Source organism: Porcisia hertigi, chromosome 17 (assembly GCF_017918235.1).
Source record: "Porcisia hertigi strain C119 chromosome 17, whole genome shotgun sequence".
Lineage (NCBI taxonomy): Eukaryota > Euglenozoa > Kinetoplastea > Trypanosomatida > Trypanosomatidae > Porcisia > Porcisia hertigi.
In genome coordinates this window covers 617,710-631,581 of record NC_090576.1, presented here as the reverse complement: position 1 = coordinate 631,581, position 13,872 = coordinate 617,710, and the positions used below count along the sequence as shown (strand labels likewise).

The window sequence follows — 13,872 nt, the reverse complement described above, 5'->3', positions numbered from 1 at the left end:
ATCGGCAGCCGCCGGTGCTGTAGAAAACGTCCCGTCGCAAATCACACCATGTGCGAGAGAGAAAGACACACACAGAGAGAGAGACAGCAGTAATAGGGGATGGAGAGGGGGATGGAGAGGGTAAAGGGGGGGAGGGGGTAAAGGGGGAGAGGGGGGGGGGGAAATCGAAGTTGGGGGAAAAATCACAGCTAAACGCAACGAGCGCTTTACTCGACGTAAGCGCAAAAAATGTACGGGCATGTGGCATCGACAACGACGACAATGTGGTGAGTGTGCGTGTCGGGGAGGGAAAAGATGGTGAAGAGCAAAGGGATCGCGCCGGAGTAGACGCAGAGACGAAGAAGAGAGTGGAAGAGACACGTAAAGAGGTGAGAACGAAAAAAAAATAATAGCGGCGAGCACGTATTTACATGGTTTTTGCTTTTTGACACTGCGGAGAGAGGAAAGGTGGATGAAGTGTGTGTGTGTGTGTAGGGGTGCGGGGCACCGCAGCACCAACGTTTTGATCCGCCGGTTCACCCACCACAGCGACCGCCTCGCGACCTTTTTAATTACATATTTGCCTGTCTCGCCATATCCCGCACACCCTCAGAAGAAAAGCGAGATGTTCTGTGAAGAAAAAGAGACATGTCGGGGGGGGGACGGGACCAGCATCGCTGCGGTGCCAATAACACCTCACCCTCTCTGATCCGCACATATATAAACGAGGGAGGTACCCCCTCCCCTTTGTCGATGGACATTTTCGAAAAGATTTCCAGCGCTCGAGCCTCCGCCCACATCCTTTACCTTTGGGTTGTGCTCTCTTCCCTCTCTTGCTGCCACTCACTCTCTCCATCTCTGAAGCTCTGGGTAGCCGGGAAAAAAAAAGTGTACGCATACACATATAGATGTGTGTGTGTATACTTTGGTCAGCGTACTGCAGATCGACGTGCCCTCCCCTGTGTGGCGGTGTGAAAATTGATAGACGCATCGCCAATGTTTGGTTTCAAGGGGGGGGGGGCGAAGAAGAAGAGATTACACGAGAACACAGTCCTGATCATACCAATCGATTCCTCTGCACACACACACACACACACACGCACACATGCCTACCGACCCCATCTTATTTGACCTTGGTCGGCAACGGGAGGCTCATGCTTGACTGGATCTTGGCGATAGAGAGCCCCTTCGACTCCACGTACTCCTCAAGAGCAGTTGCCGCATCTGCGTAGCGCGCCACACTCGAGCAGAGACCTTGGAAACGCTGAGAATCGTCCGCAATGAGAAAGGCGCTGTGCCGCGCACAGCAGAGCACGGCGCAAAGTCCGCCTATGGCGAAGTATTTGCTGAATGCCGCAATTTGAACGCCGCTCATCTCTGCCTACTCATTCGTTTTTAAGTTTCCAAGAATAAAAAATCGAAAAGCACTCGCACTCTGTCTCTCCATATATATATATATATATAATGTAATGCGCGTGTGTGTGTGTCTGCTGGTACGCGTCCGATAAATGCAGAGTGCGTGCGGGGAAGATGAGTGTAACAGTGTAAAGAAGCGGTGAAGATAGTAAAAGAAGCGACGAGCCAGGAAGGGATCGCAAAGATGCGGTGTTGCCGGCCCAGCACACAGACGCCATCGGCATGCTTGCAAACACGCCTGTCCTTTCACCCTAGGGGGAAGGGGGGGGAGGGAGGGAGAGGGAGGGGGGGGAGGGCGTCAAGGTCACTGCGTGGATAAATGCGTGACACCACAGCTGGCATATGCATCCCCTCCTCCCTCTCTCCCCCCCCCCTCTCTCTCTACAAGTGGGTGTCGCTCTTTCCCCCTCTTTTGAAAGGGGGAGAGGACCTCTTCGCTTCCGTATTCTGGGGTTGCCTTTCTTTGCCTTCTTCTCTTGACCTTTGGTTTCGGACGTTTTTTTTTGCCTTTTTCCTCCCTCAGCGCGGAATGCGACAAAGAGCGAGGACTAGTAGAGGGTGTGCAGATGCACAACCTCTCCACTTCCTCCCCCCCCACTTTGCCGTGCGCTGGTGTGCCATACAATAATGCAAGACGACAGAGCCAAGTGAAGAGAGTGCAGAAAAGAGGCACCACGCACACAAATCAAAAATTAAAACAGAGGGGAAAATTAAAATTGTTTTGTCGTGCTTCAGCGGTTCAACGGAGGGGGAGAAAGGAGGGGGCGGGAAGGAGGGGGGGGGGCAGAAGACATGCCCGCCCCCCTCCCTTCTCCCCCTCCCCCCTCATCCCTTCTCCCCCTCTCCCTCTGTCGAGCGTTTAACCATCCACCAGCATTTTAGAAGGCCATATAGGAAACACTTGAGTTCTTTTTCGTTTAACATGCGCGGACAGCTGATCCTCCTTGGCCACCACAGGCCAAATAGAAGCGCAGTACACCTTTGCTTTCTCGCTCTCCCCTCCCCCACCCTCCTCTCCCCCTTCTTCTTCGCATGGTGCGGATGCACAGACAAGACATGGGGAGGGAGGAAGCGCGTATACATATATATATATACATATACACATATACATATACACACACACATATATATATATGTATAGATGTACATATGTATATATATAAGTCCGATTATTACTAGACACACATGAAACACACAAACACCACACGCGACACGGAAAAAAAAAGTGAAGACATCCAAAAAAAAGAGGGGGAAGAAAGAGACAAATGACAGAGGTGAAGATTGATGAGACGCGTAGCTAAGAAGCAGAAACAGGCGCACGCGCACACGCGCCAAACGTGAAATTACATGGCGTGGAGTGTGCTTCAAAAAAACGAAGGGTGTAGAAGAAGGGTATTGGGCGACGGGAGTGGGATAAAGGTACGAAAGCGGGAGAACTTGACAAACACACGTACACGTACAAACAAGACATACACATCGGCATGAACTCACACACCCACTCACTCAGATACCCCCTCCATCTCGCGGCTATGTAGCTGCGGTTTCCTTCTTCTTGCGGAACGCGAAGGCCAGTGCACCGGGGATACCAGGCCGTTCAACTGCGCCGCAGTAGTCCTTCAGTCGTTCGTCGTTCTCGCAGATGGCAGAGAAGACTCGAAGGGAGGCGGCCACCATGTGTGCCGTCTTCTCTAGACCCTCGATGTTGCGCCGTATAGCAGCCTTTCGCACGTCGTCGATGGCGCTGCTCGACATGACCGCCCTCAGCTTCTCGGCGGCGTTGCTGGCGACCTCAGCCGCCTTCTGGGCGTAGATGGGAATCTTGCTCACGTCGTCAAAGGACGGTTTCGCGCTCAAACACCGCTTGTACGAGCGCAGTGGGGGATTTTGCAGCTGGCCGTAACAGTGGAGCAGGCGGTGGTTGAAGATGTTCTCCACGCTGATGAGAGACTGCCTCGGTGCACTGTGGAGGTCGATGAGCTTCTTCTTCTCCATAAGGCATGCCGCGAGATAGGTGGCATCGGAAAGGGAGCAGCATGCGTCAAGCACACCGTCGCGGGCGAGGTCCATCTGACCCGTTGTACGCGTGGTGAGGGCGAGATTGTGCACTGGAACATGAGTGCGCTTGTTAATCAGCGTCGCTGGTATAAAATGTGTATTCTGCAGACACAGTGCAGTCATGTTTTCCCTCTGGGCACGCTGCGCAAAGTTGATGTACCACATCGCTGGCACCAACTCCGCCTGCGTCAACAAGTCGAGCTCAATCTCGAAACTCATAATGAGTTCCATTGCACGCAGGACGTAGTCGTTCGAAAAGAGCGTCAGAACCGTGCTGCACCGAACGCATTCCGCCTCCAGCTCCTTGGAAACACCGGGAACGTTGGCGAGGAAGACGGAAAGGTCCGTCGTGTATGAAAACTCTTGAAAGCGGGTGAGGTCCGCCATGGAGTTCATCATTCGCCGGTGCGCCAACCCGCGGTTGCACAACATCGTCTCCAATAAGACCAGATACAGCCTGGACACCTCTGTCGTCCAGCGCCGCACCGAGTCGATCGTCTGCTGGCGCAAGAACATGCGCTGCTCGGGGGTCACCTTCAGTCGGTTCATCGTGTGCTTTATGCGATACTCAACGACGCCATCAATCATCGCATCATCACCATCGAATATCTTCTCATAGAGAGGGGCACCGTACCTCGTCGCTAACGTCTCCAGCACGCGGCGCTGCAGGGGAGCGCCGTGAAGGAAGGACTCGTTGGGGTCTCGGCTAAACAAAACAACAGCACACAGGGAGCGCACCGGCAGAAGCGGCTGCAACGCGCCGAGGCTCTCGATGAAGTCTGAGACGCAGGCAAGTGACTTGATGTTCACAAGCGTCTTGAAAGAAATCAGCTGCTGCAGCATGCACTTGTAGGCGGCCATGGCATCGACAAAGGGTGTAACAGGCAGCTCCTTGGTCGGCGTGATGACGCTGACCCAGAACGCCACCTCCCTCGCGCGCAGCAACTTCGCCTCCGGCGCCGGCTCTGTGGCGCGGGTATAAATATCACTTTCCAGCAACGTGAGAGCCTCCTGGAACGTGTCGCACGCTGCCTCCACATTGATCCTCTTCCTTGCCTCCAGAAGCTGCGAGAGCGCTGCAAGGAAGTGCTTGCGGAAACGCAGTCGGGCAGCCACAGCAGAGCTCGAGGCCCTCACCGCGGCTGTCTCGAGCTCCTTCAGAATCTCGTCCACGCTGCAGTCGCACTGACGGTCTAGCTCCGGGGGCACCAGCATGAACTCCTCATCGCTACGGTTTGTTGTGGATAAGACGGCGCTCAGCACACAGTCGAGAGAGCGCAGCACACCGCGGCAGTATGCGTACAGGGTGCTATTCTGCTCTCTCAGCAAGTCCATACGCAAAAAGTAGGGGAAGTCCAGGTAGCCCTGAGTGAGCGAATACCCCTGAAGGTACGCCAGCTCCTTGACATGGATGTAGTCCATCAGGTCAAGCAACGCCTCCTCTGTTGACACCGTTGCCGCGGAGGGCACCTCTTGAGTCTTCAGGAAGTAGGAGAGGGAGTATATACTCTCGCAACCAAAACCAGAGTCCGTCTTCGGGTCCATGATCTCGGGTGCCGACAAGATCACCTCCTTGTCCACGCCATCGAGGCAATGGCAGCTCCACGTCGACTCCCCCTTCAAGGAGTCTTTGAAGGTGGTCAGGACATCCTTCCAGGAGTCATCCAGGTTGCAGAGGGGTTTCTGCATAGGCTGCATGGCGACAACGACGACGCCAAGAGGAAAACAGGAGACGAAGGAAGGACTCGAAATACACTCCTCCACACGACGATTCCCGTTGTACGTAACCCCGTTAATATTTAAAAAAAGAAAAATGTACTTGAGGAATTACCGTCTTTAAATCCTTATTGGGGGATGGAGAGGGGGGAGGGGGTGGGGGAATAAGAGGAGAGAGGAGAGAGGAGAGAGGAGAGGAGAGGAGAGGAGAGGCAGCGACTGTTGAAGTGGTGTTGATGGTGCTGTATGCAAGGGTTCTGTTAGGAGTGCCGAATAAAGGAAGGCAGGGGGGAAGAGATGACGAGGCAATGCACTAGAAAGATGAGGCCCAACGCAACAACCGATGAACAACGGCGATGAGAGAGAGAGAATGAGCGGCGAGGAGAGAGGGTCGAAAAGAGAAGCAGAATAGATCGGTGTAATGGGCCATATGTGACTGTATTTCTTGTTCCAGAACGCGCGCTTTTCTCCTCACCCTCCCCCCCCCCAACACCTTCCCCCCTCCCTCCGCCAACCGATACAAAAAGAGGAGCGTTTTCGGGTTGAAAGATACGCGATTCCGTAAGGAGGGAAAAGAAGGAAGAGAAAGGGAGACGGAATGGAGCCACGAGGGAAAAAAAAAACAGTGAGGGGGGGGGGGAGGGGCGAGTACACGAGTTGTGCGCACAGACACAGACACGTACGCAGTGCCTCGCCCTCCCCCCCCCCCGCTTTTCAAAAAGTACCACCACCCCGGAAGCGCTACGCTGATAGTAAGCGCGATTCCCGTGTAAAATAGAAACAACGCTGATGGTTTAACGTCTTCGCCAAAACTGCGTGAACGACGCACCCCCCTCCCCCACCTCCAAACACACTCCGTGCACCCACCGGGTCTGTCGATTAGGTTTGCGCAACTCCCCCCCCTCTTCCTGTCCAACCCTCTGTCAGGGGGATACCTCAGGTGACAGGCCCAACGGGAGCAGCGCTACACACGCACACACAACGTTCGCGCTCGCGCGAATGAGCTCAAGCGCTAATTAAAGCGCACAGAGAAAACACCTCTTACGCTTTTCTTTCCACTTGCTCGCCCTCCGCCGCTCCCCGAGAACAAGGAGCCCCTGCGCATGGGGGGGGGGGGGGAGAGAGAGGGTAGGATGTGCACACCCATGCGGTGTATTGCAGGATTGCACGCCTTGAAATATAGCCATATATAAGTATATATCATCCAGCCAATGGCACCACACTGCCTGAAAAGGTTTTGTGGTGATCATCAGTGTGGGAGACAACTGCAGTTTTTGTTGGGCTTTTTAGTGCCCCATTTTTTATTTTTTGTGGGTGCTCCCCGCCCCCCCCACCCACCCACCCACCCACCCTCACTTGTTGCTTTAATATATGTAGAAAAGTTTATAAGTGCGTGTGTGTTTTTTAACATATATATTCATAGCGCATGCATACATGCGTCGCCTGCTCTGCCTCTGTGTGTGTGTGTGGGTGTGTGCCTGCATGTCCGCCCTGGACTGACGGGCCATTTTTTTTTTTCATCTACGTCTTCTCTTTAGCCCCCGGCCCCTCCCCTCTCTCCTTACAGACGATTACGTGTTTCGTGGGAGACTCCTCCGTCACATACGTACATACCCATGTACATACGGACATATACACAGATGGCAGGCCTTCCACCATGACCGTGAATAACAAAATAAAAACAAAAAAGAGAGAATGGGGCATATCCCACGCGTGAAAAACGTATATGGAGATGGAAGGGGGGAGAGATGTCGGTGGAGATGTGCATCGACACCGATGGGCGGGGAGTGACGAGACACAGAAACGGAGGAGAGAGGTTGAGTCAGCGCCCCACAAAACGAAAAAAAAAACAAAAAAGGGAACAACATACGTACGTACAACGTATATGTATGCATATGTGCGTGTGTGGACATCAAAAAATATGTTTATATATATACACAAGAGCCAGAAGGGGGGAGGGGGGGGAAAGAACAAATGCGATTGGGGATGGGGGGCTCGTGCATCTTCTTGTGCCAGTGTGCATGATGAACCAGGGAGGATGGAGGAGAGGGATACACATCCTCGAACGGTGTCAAGGCGAGAGGCCGGAGTACCCATTTGCGAGAGAAATAACAAGGGAAATGAACGAAGGGGGAAGGGGAGGGGAGGAGGAGGAGGAGGAGGAGGAGGAGGGGGAGGAGGAGGGGGAGGAGGAGGAGGGAGGAGAAACTCATCTACAAATAGGACGGTATATAATATTTACGCACGTGCGACAGACTGCAGTCTTGCAAAAAAAAAAGGAAGGCCTCTGGGTAGGCACACGCACGGACATGAACACACAGAGTAGCGACCGCCTTGTGCAGAACAGCACCGCTTTTTTTTTGCTTTGAAAGCATTACTCTTCTTTCAACAAGAGCCGGGCTGTTCCTCATACGCCCCGCCATCGGGTGTAGGAAGCAAACAGGTGCGCGGATTGAGCGTCGTCGAGGTAGACATTCTGCAGCATCTCCGCCATCGCCTGCGCCCCCGCTTCTGTCGGCTGATGCAAGGCGTCGTCAGTGCGAGCGTGCCACCACGTCCACAGGCGCTCCAGCATCTCATTCTCTGTCAAGAGCATCGCGGAAAGATGCTGATGTTGCTGCCATCGCTCTGCGCGGTCCCAGTAGGCCTGTAGCTGCTCCAGCTCGTCGCGTGTTGCGGCTGTATAGAGCCGACTGCAGCCATCGATGTCCCAGGCCCCGTCTGCGAGTAACTGCAAAGTAGGCCGGACTGTCGCCCATATCGGTGAAGTGGTGGTGTACGCGGCAGATGCGGTGGCTGTTGGGGAGGCACCATCCAACTGGGGTAACGGACTGCGCAGCTGAGCGTGGGCGCCATCAAATACGCTGGGGAAGTCCTGGGCGGTTAGCCTGGATTGGTGGAGTGTGATGTGCAGCAAATTAGGGTTGTCGCGGGCAGTCATGTCAATCTGAGGAAACGTCTGCTCGTTGGCGGTCGCCTGCCGGAGATCGACAGTGCTAAGCGAGGAGTGAGTTGCCGGGAGAGCCCTCAGCCCACCCTCCCCTCGGTATCCGAAGAACGTTCGATGCATTTGAGCACACGATGCGGTTGACGCTAGGTGATTCGTGTCGCCGGTTGCCGACGCACCGTCCATGTTTCTCAAGTTGTTGCATGTGAGTGCCACAGGCGATGGGCTTCCACGCGTGGTCGTCGCTGTGGCCGACCTGGGCATGGTGGTGCGACCACTGAAGCCCCAGAAGTGCAGCACAGGCGAAGAAGAGGAGGAGGGAACAAAAAGCGGGCCGGTGCGGCTCCCATAGTGGCTAAGAGGGATGCTGGCATCCACGGCCGTCGCTACAGGAGACGAGACGCCTTCGAGCGGCGACAGCGGCGTTTGGGAGGAAAAGGGGGAGTGTGGCTCCTGAGTTCGGAAGGGGAAAGATGCGACAGCAGCCTGGTTTGGGCCCGGGAAGGCCACGGCGGCTGGCCGAACTCGCCGATCGTCAAAGCAAGAAACTCGAGGAGGAGGAACAGCAGCAGCAGACCACAGGCATGAGAGACTCGGCACGCCAACGCCCCTGTGATTGGCACTGCTGTCCCCGCAGAAAAGCTGAGGGTTTGCCTGGGGGTACCCCAGCATCTCAGCTGACAGCCCGATGGCGGCTGCACGAGACACGGGGGGTCGCAGGGCTAACTGTGCCTGGCGCTCTGCTGGCGCTCTCTCGCTTCGGAGCCAGCCACCCTCAAGGCGGCTAGCGGCTCTGCTGTTGTCCGTGTGCTCTCGCCCGAAGAACGGTGTTGCAGTGGTAGTAGTGCTCGTCATTGACGTCTCAATAACAGTGCCACCCACGGTGGTGATGCACCCAGGCGAGGGGTCGCTTGGCATCGCTCTCGTCTGGGTCACAAGCAACTGGGCCTCGAGCGCCTCCCTGCGGAGGCCCACGAGCACTTGGACTTGATCGAGACGCATACCTCGCCACAGCCCCTGCGCCGTTGTTGCTCGCAACATTGCACACAGATGCTGCTTCATCCAAGCCTCGCAGATGGATTGCATCTCGGGCACACGCCACCGCACTGCCGCCATCCAGTACGGCCAGACGTCACGCGACACCGCCAAGAAAAACCACAGCAGCTTCAGCATCGATGAGGTCAAGGAAGAGAGACCGGTGTACCGGCCCATCCAGAGGACTGCCGCGTAGTCGTAGGCAACGTGCTGGCAAAGCGACTCGGGTTGAAGACTATCGAGCCCGGTGACAGCGGTCAGCCCTTGCTCACCGAGACCTGTCCTCTCTGTCAGCTGCAGGGAGATCGGGAGCACACCCGTGTCTAGGTAGTGGAGAAACTGACACACACTGGCTGGGGAGGGGGTTGGAGACGACGACACCGCAGGGTCGCCAGCGCCGCTGCGAGAGTGTGCGTTATCGTCCTTGAAGCAGGAGCCATCACTGCTGTCGGCGAAGCACGCCACCGTCGCCGGGGAGGGAATGTAGTAGACGGGAACGCGCTGGCGGTGAGCCGCCGCTGCGGCGTGCATCGGCTCGACATCGCGCGGGGCCACCAAGGCGTCGTTGACGGCAGCAGAGTCTCGGCGCAGGTGAGCTGGTCGCCAAGCCATATGCGAAGTCTTTCTTGCCATGGGGTACGTCATGCCTGCACCGCCAGCCCTGCGCAAAGGCGTACTTGGCACCCCCGTGGGTGCGCCCGCTGGTGCCACGGCGGACAGATCCGTCAGATCGACGTACTCGTCGGGGTGGCTGCGCACATAAGGGCCACAACAGCCAGTGTCCTGGTTGAGAAGGGCAGCAAAGTAGGCGCTGCGCTGTGCCACCACTGACTTTCGCACAGGGAAGTACGTAACCGTCCGCCGCCCCATGACCGGTTCGGCCGAGCCTGCACCGCCATCACTGCTGCACGCCCCACTGCCAGTCCCTACAATCCGACTTTCCTCACCAGAACCCCGTTCCACAACGTCTTCCATCAGGGCAAAAGCAGCGTCGGCAGGGGTATCACTGCCCCAGCTGAGCGCGTCGCCAGCGAAGCTGATCATAGCAGAGATTGCAGCAGCCGGCACTGAGGAGACGCCCCCTGGCACCACGAGCAGCACTGCTGTGTTCGTGGACGGCATGATTATCTCCTCTTTCGCAGCCTTCGTTGTCCTGTTCCACGCCGCACTTCGCTCTCTGGCCTGCGCATCACCCGTCCCATAGCGCCCGTCTGTATGTGGCCCTGCTTGGCGATATGACGGTGTTTCACACGCAATGGACGGCGCTGAAAGAGGGGACAACGGTGCCAACTCATCTGCTGCTTCTGGCAGACGAAGAGACGCTTGCCGATGCTGCAAAACAAAGGTGCGAGGCGGCGATGCCGGTGTAGAGCCTAAAGCCGCCGCCCCCGCCCCTGCCCTTTCGGGTGGGTGACTATATGGATGGTGGGGGCAGTGGTGCCTGTCGTTGCTGTCCACTACAACGGCCTCCGCAACCGCACAACCTTTCGTGACAGCTGAACCGGCGTGCGCTATGCGGCCGTGTGAATAACCCTCTACGGATCGCGCTGTGTCGACGTGAGACGATGGCAGCGACGTGGTGATCACGGACGAGTGTACCCTGGGCACCAGAAAAGGGTGCTGATGGAACATAGACGCACGAGCCAAGCCTCCACCGCAACCATCACCGTGCATTATATCTGGGAATGTGCGGCATGCAGAGGACACCTGGAACTCCGGAGGGGTGCAGTCGGAGTAGTGGTCTACACCGCCTGTGGCATCAATGCCCACCGAAGCGGGCTCCATCGCGGTGAACACGAGCGCTGGCGTAGAAGCACTGCCTCCACCAGCTGCAGGCGCCCTAGTAGTTGGAGCCACGATGCTTGAGTCTGAGACCCTTGTTGTGGAAGTGGGAACAGTGAACAAGAGCGGGTGATGCGGTTGGCGTGAAGAGGTCAGAGAAGCGCCTGGCCGTGCGCGGGCCAGCAGTTGCGCTGCCCCTGCTCCTGCCGTCGTGAAGGGCGACGAGAGAGAGAAGTATGTTCGCAACACAAAACAGCTTCGCGGCGGCGACGCCCTTGATACGCCTCCCTCGTAGCTGTGAAAAGTGAGAGGGTCATGGACCCAACCATGCGGTGTAGCAGCGGCAGTCGAAAGAACGCCCCCGGTACCGGCGGCTGGGCAGATCACACGCTGTACGGACACAGTCGACGCTACAGACAGGGGGTGACACACGGATGGGTGCCCTACCCAGTGTTGAAAATGTATGCCAGAACCCTCCTCCTGCTGTCGAGGAATGTGGGGAGAGTAGCGGGTGGCTGAGGGTTGTGAATCAGAGAAGAGCCCGTACGAGTCGTGGAGCGGTTCGGCAGCCGAGTCCACCCATACGCTTCGGCTTACGGTCGCCGCCGACAAGGTGGGAGAGTCGGCAACCACAGGGGGAGAAAACGGGGCCGGAGTGCGAAGTGGTGTTGGAATGATTGAGCGATGCACTACACGATGCTCAGCACCCAAGTCTGCGCCATTGCCGGCCCCGCCAAGATCGCTGCCATCACTGCGCTCGCCAAGACCCATGCGGGCTACAGGAGTACTACGGTGATTGTACCCTTGCGTAAGGCCACCGGCGTGGCTGGGCAACCCAACCTCGTCATTAGGGCGTCGCCAGCCATCCATGTCGCTGCCGTCGCCGAAAGCCCCAGGCGCGCGCCTTTGCATCGACCAGTGCTGCTGACACGTCACCGGGGACACCGACCGGACGGACGACTGCAGCGCCAGCGTCGAGGCCAGCCCTGAGTGATCTCCATAAGGAAGGGAAGCCGGTGACAAAGGAGCCGAGAGCGAGCTGCACGGCTGCCGCCTCGCGACTACCGAGACCTGCGATGGTGTATTCGAAGAGGCGCCGTGAGCACGTGGCGAACGTGATGACTGCACAGGACACTGCGTGAGTCGCACGGCTGTACGGCAGCGCTGCCGCATCTGCTCGATGTACGGCAGGCGGGCGTGGCAGACGCATTGCGAGTGCCTTCGCTCACGCTGCTGACCTTGGTGCAGAAACCCGGGTGATGGGGACCTTGGCGAAGGCGCACGGTGAAATAAACTCACAGGAGGAGCAGAGCTGGGTGGATGGGATGTGGCGCTCGGTGTCGCCGTCATGCCCGATGCATCAGGCAGGAACGGCACTCCAAGCGAGCGTGACTGTTCGCAAGCCATGAGTTCGCCGGAGGTGAAAAACATGGGCGTCATCGCATGGCACCGCAGTAGCCGCGGAGCCACTCGGAACCCCGCCGCTGCTACGCGGCGGGGTGAAACCCGAGATGCAGCGCCGGCATCGCCAGAAGTCCCCACTGGAGGCGAGGACGAGCTGAGATTGATATCCTGCACACAGCCGAGGACACTATCTGGAGCTCCTTGAGCTGCGATGGTGTGCATGAAGGACGGCGCGGTAGAGCAGTAAGCCGCGATGGTGCCGTTGCGTGGACGCAGTGAAGTGGAGACTGGGGGACAGTCAAGGACAGCAGCGGTGGTGAAGCGAGGAATGAAGTTTATAATACCACGGCGTCGTCGGCAACGTTGTGACAACGGAGTAACGCATCGGTGTATCCGTGGGGTCACTCACTACTCTACTGCGCAAGGGGGAGGAGAGGAGGGCCGGTGAGACGCTTGGGAGGGGGGGGGGAGGGGGGGAATAGAGAGGTGAGCTTGCTCACACCCCCTCGCGACGCAGCTGTACAGAACGTCACTGCAGACCCTCCAAAGAAAGTGAAGACGGGACAGGAAGTGGGATAAGAAAAGGAAGAAATGGTGTGATGAGTAAGAGAACAACCACGAGAGAGAGAAAAAAAAATGTTGACATGCCGGCATGATCAACGAGCTGTCCTGTTGAAAAAATTGAACGCGGAAACACGCCATTGATGGGCATCGTGCTTCGGTGTTCTTCGCGGTGGGTCGCACCTCTCTTGCACTACGGGGGGGACCTCCCACCACCATACATTCTTGTAGAATTCAGCCCTCCCTTTTTTTCTTCTCCGATTCGCATCTGTCGAATATTTTTTTTTGTATGGACACGGGGGCGGTAAACTGGCGTTTCCTTTTTTTTTGCTTCGGGTGTGTGTCTGTGTGGTATGGCTTCCACATTTCCTCCCCCCCCCCCCCCCCCCTCTCCTCTCCTCTCCTCTCCTCCTTTTTATATTGTGTGTTGATATATATAAATACATATGTGTATGTATATAAAGAAAGGGGGGGGGGGGAAGGAGCATCCCCCACACACACACAACACACACACACACACACATGCGGGCAGGACAGGACAGGACAGGAGACAAACGGATGAGACATCAAACTGTAAAAGCATGAGAAAAACATTCAGGCAAGATGGAAAAAAAAGGGAGTGGGGGGGGTATGCGGGACATGGCAGTGAGATATTTCGCAAAGAACAGGACGACTGGAGACTGGAGGCAGGGAAGAGGCGCACAGACGCAGTTCAACACCATCTCGGAAGGGAAGGGAAGGGAAGGGAAAGAAAGGAGAAAAATGTAAGGTAGAACAAAAAAAAAAGAGAAAAAAACAGCTATGAGAGAAAGAGCACATGTTGAAGTGATGGATAAAACAAAACACACCAGAAACATTTGCACGTATACGGTGTATACATATATGATGTAGACGTGCATATACATGTAATATATATATACACACATAACATAGACACATTACCCCAAAAGCCCACCAGGATGGTGTCCACAGTCGTG

At 56.4% G+C, this 13,872-nt stretch overlaps 3 protein-coding genes across 3 annotated transcripts; all 3 read right to left on the bottom strand.

The window, feature by feature from the left end:
- Positions 1–1,102: 1,102 nt before the first annotated feature.
- Positions 1,103–1,354, bottom strand: JKF63_05487 (uncharacterized protein; the record flags this gene model as incomplete). Its single annotated transcript, XM_067901445.1, has 1 exon — positions 1,103–1,354. One exon carries the CDS (start codon positions 1,352–1,354, stop codon positions 1,103–1,105), a length of 252 nt encoding a protein of 83 aa, XP_067758120.1.
- A 1,568-nt stretch (positions 1,355–2,922) lies between these two features.
- Positions 2,923–5,148, bottom strand: JKF63_05486 (uncharacterized protein; the record flags this gene model as incomplete). The annotated part of the gene is made up of 1 exon (XM_067901444.1): positions 2,923–5,148. The coding sequence occupies one exon, from the start codon at positions 5,146–5,148 to the stop codon at positions 2,923–2,925; it is 2,226 nt and encodes a 741-aa protein (XP_067758119.1).
- Positions 5,149–7,573: 2,425 nt separating this feature from the next.
- Positions 7,574–12,556, bottom strand: JKF63_05485 (uncharacterized protein; the record flags this gene model as incomplete). The annotated part of the gene is made up of 1 exon (XM_067901443.1): positions 7,574–12,556. The coding sequence occupies one exon, from the start codon at positions 12,554–12,556 to the stop codon at positions 7,574–7,576; it is 4,983 nt and encodes a 1,660-aa protein (XP_067758118.1).
- Positions 12,557–13,872: the final 1,316 nt, after the last annotated feature.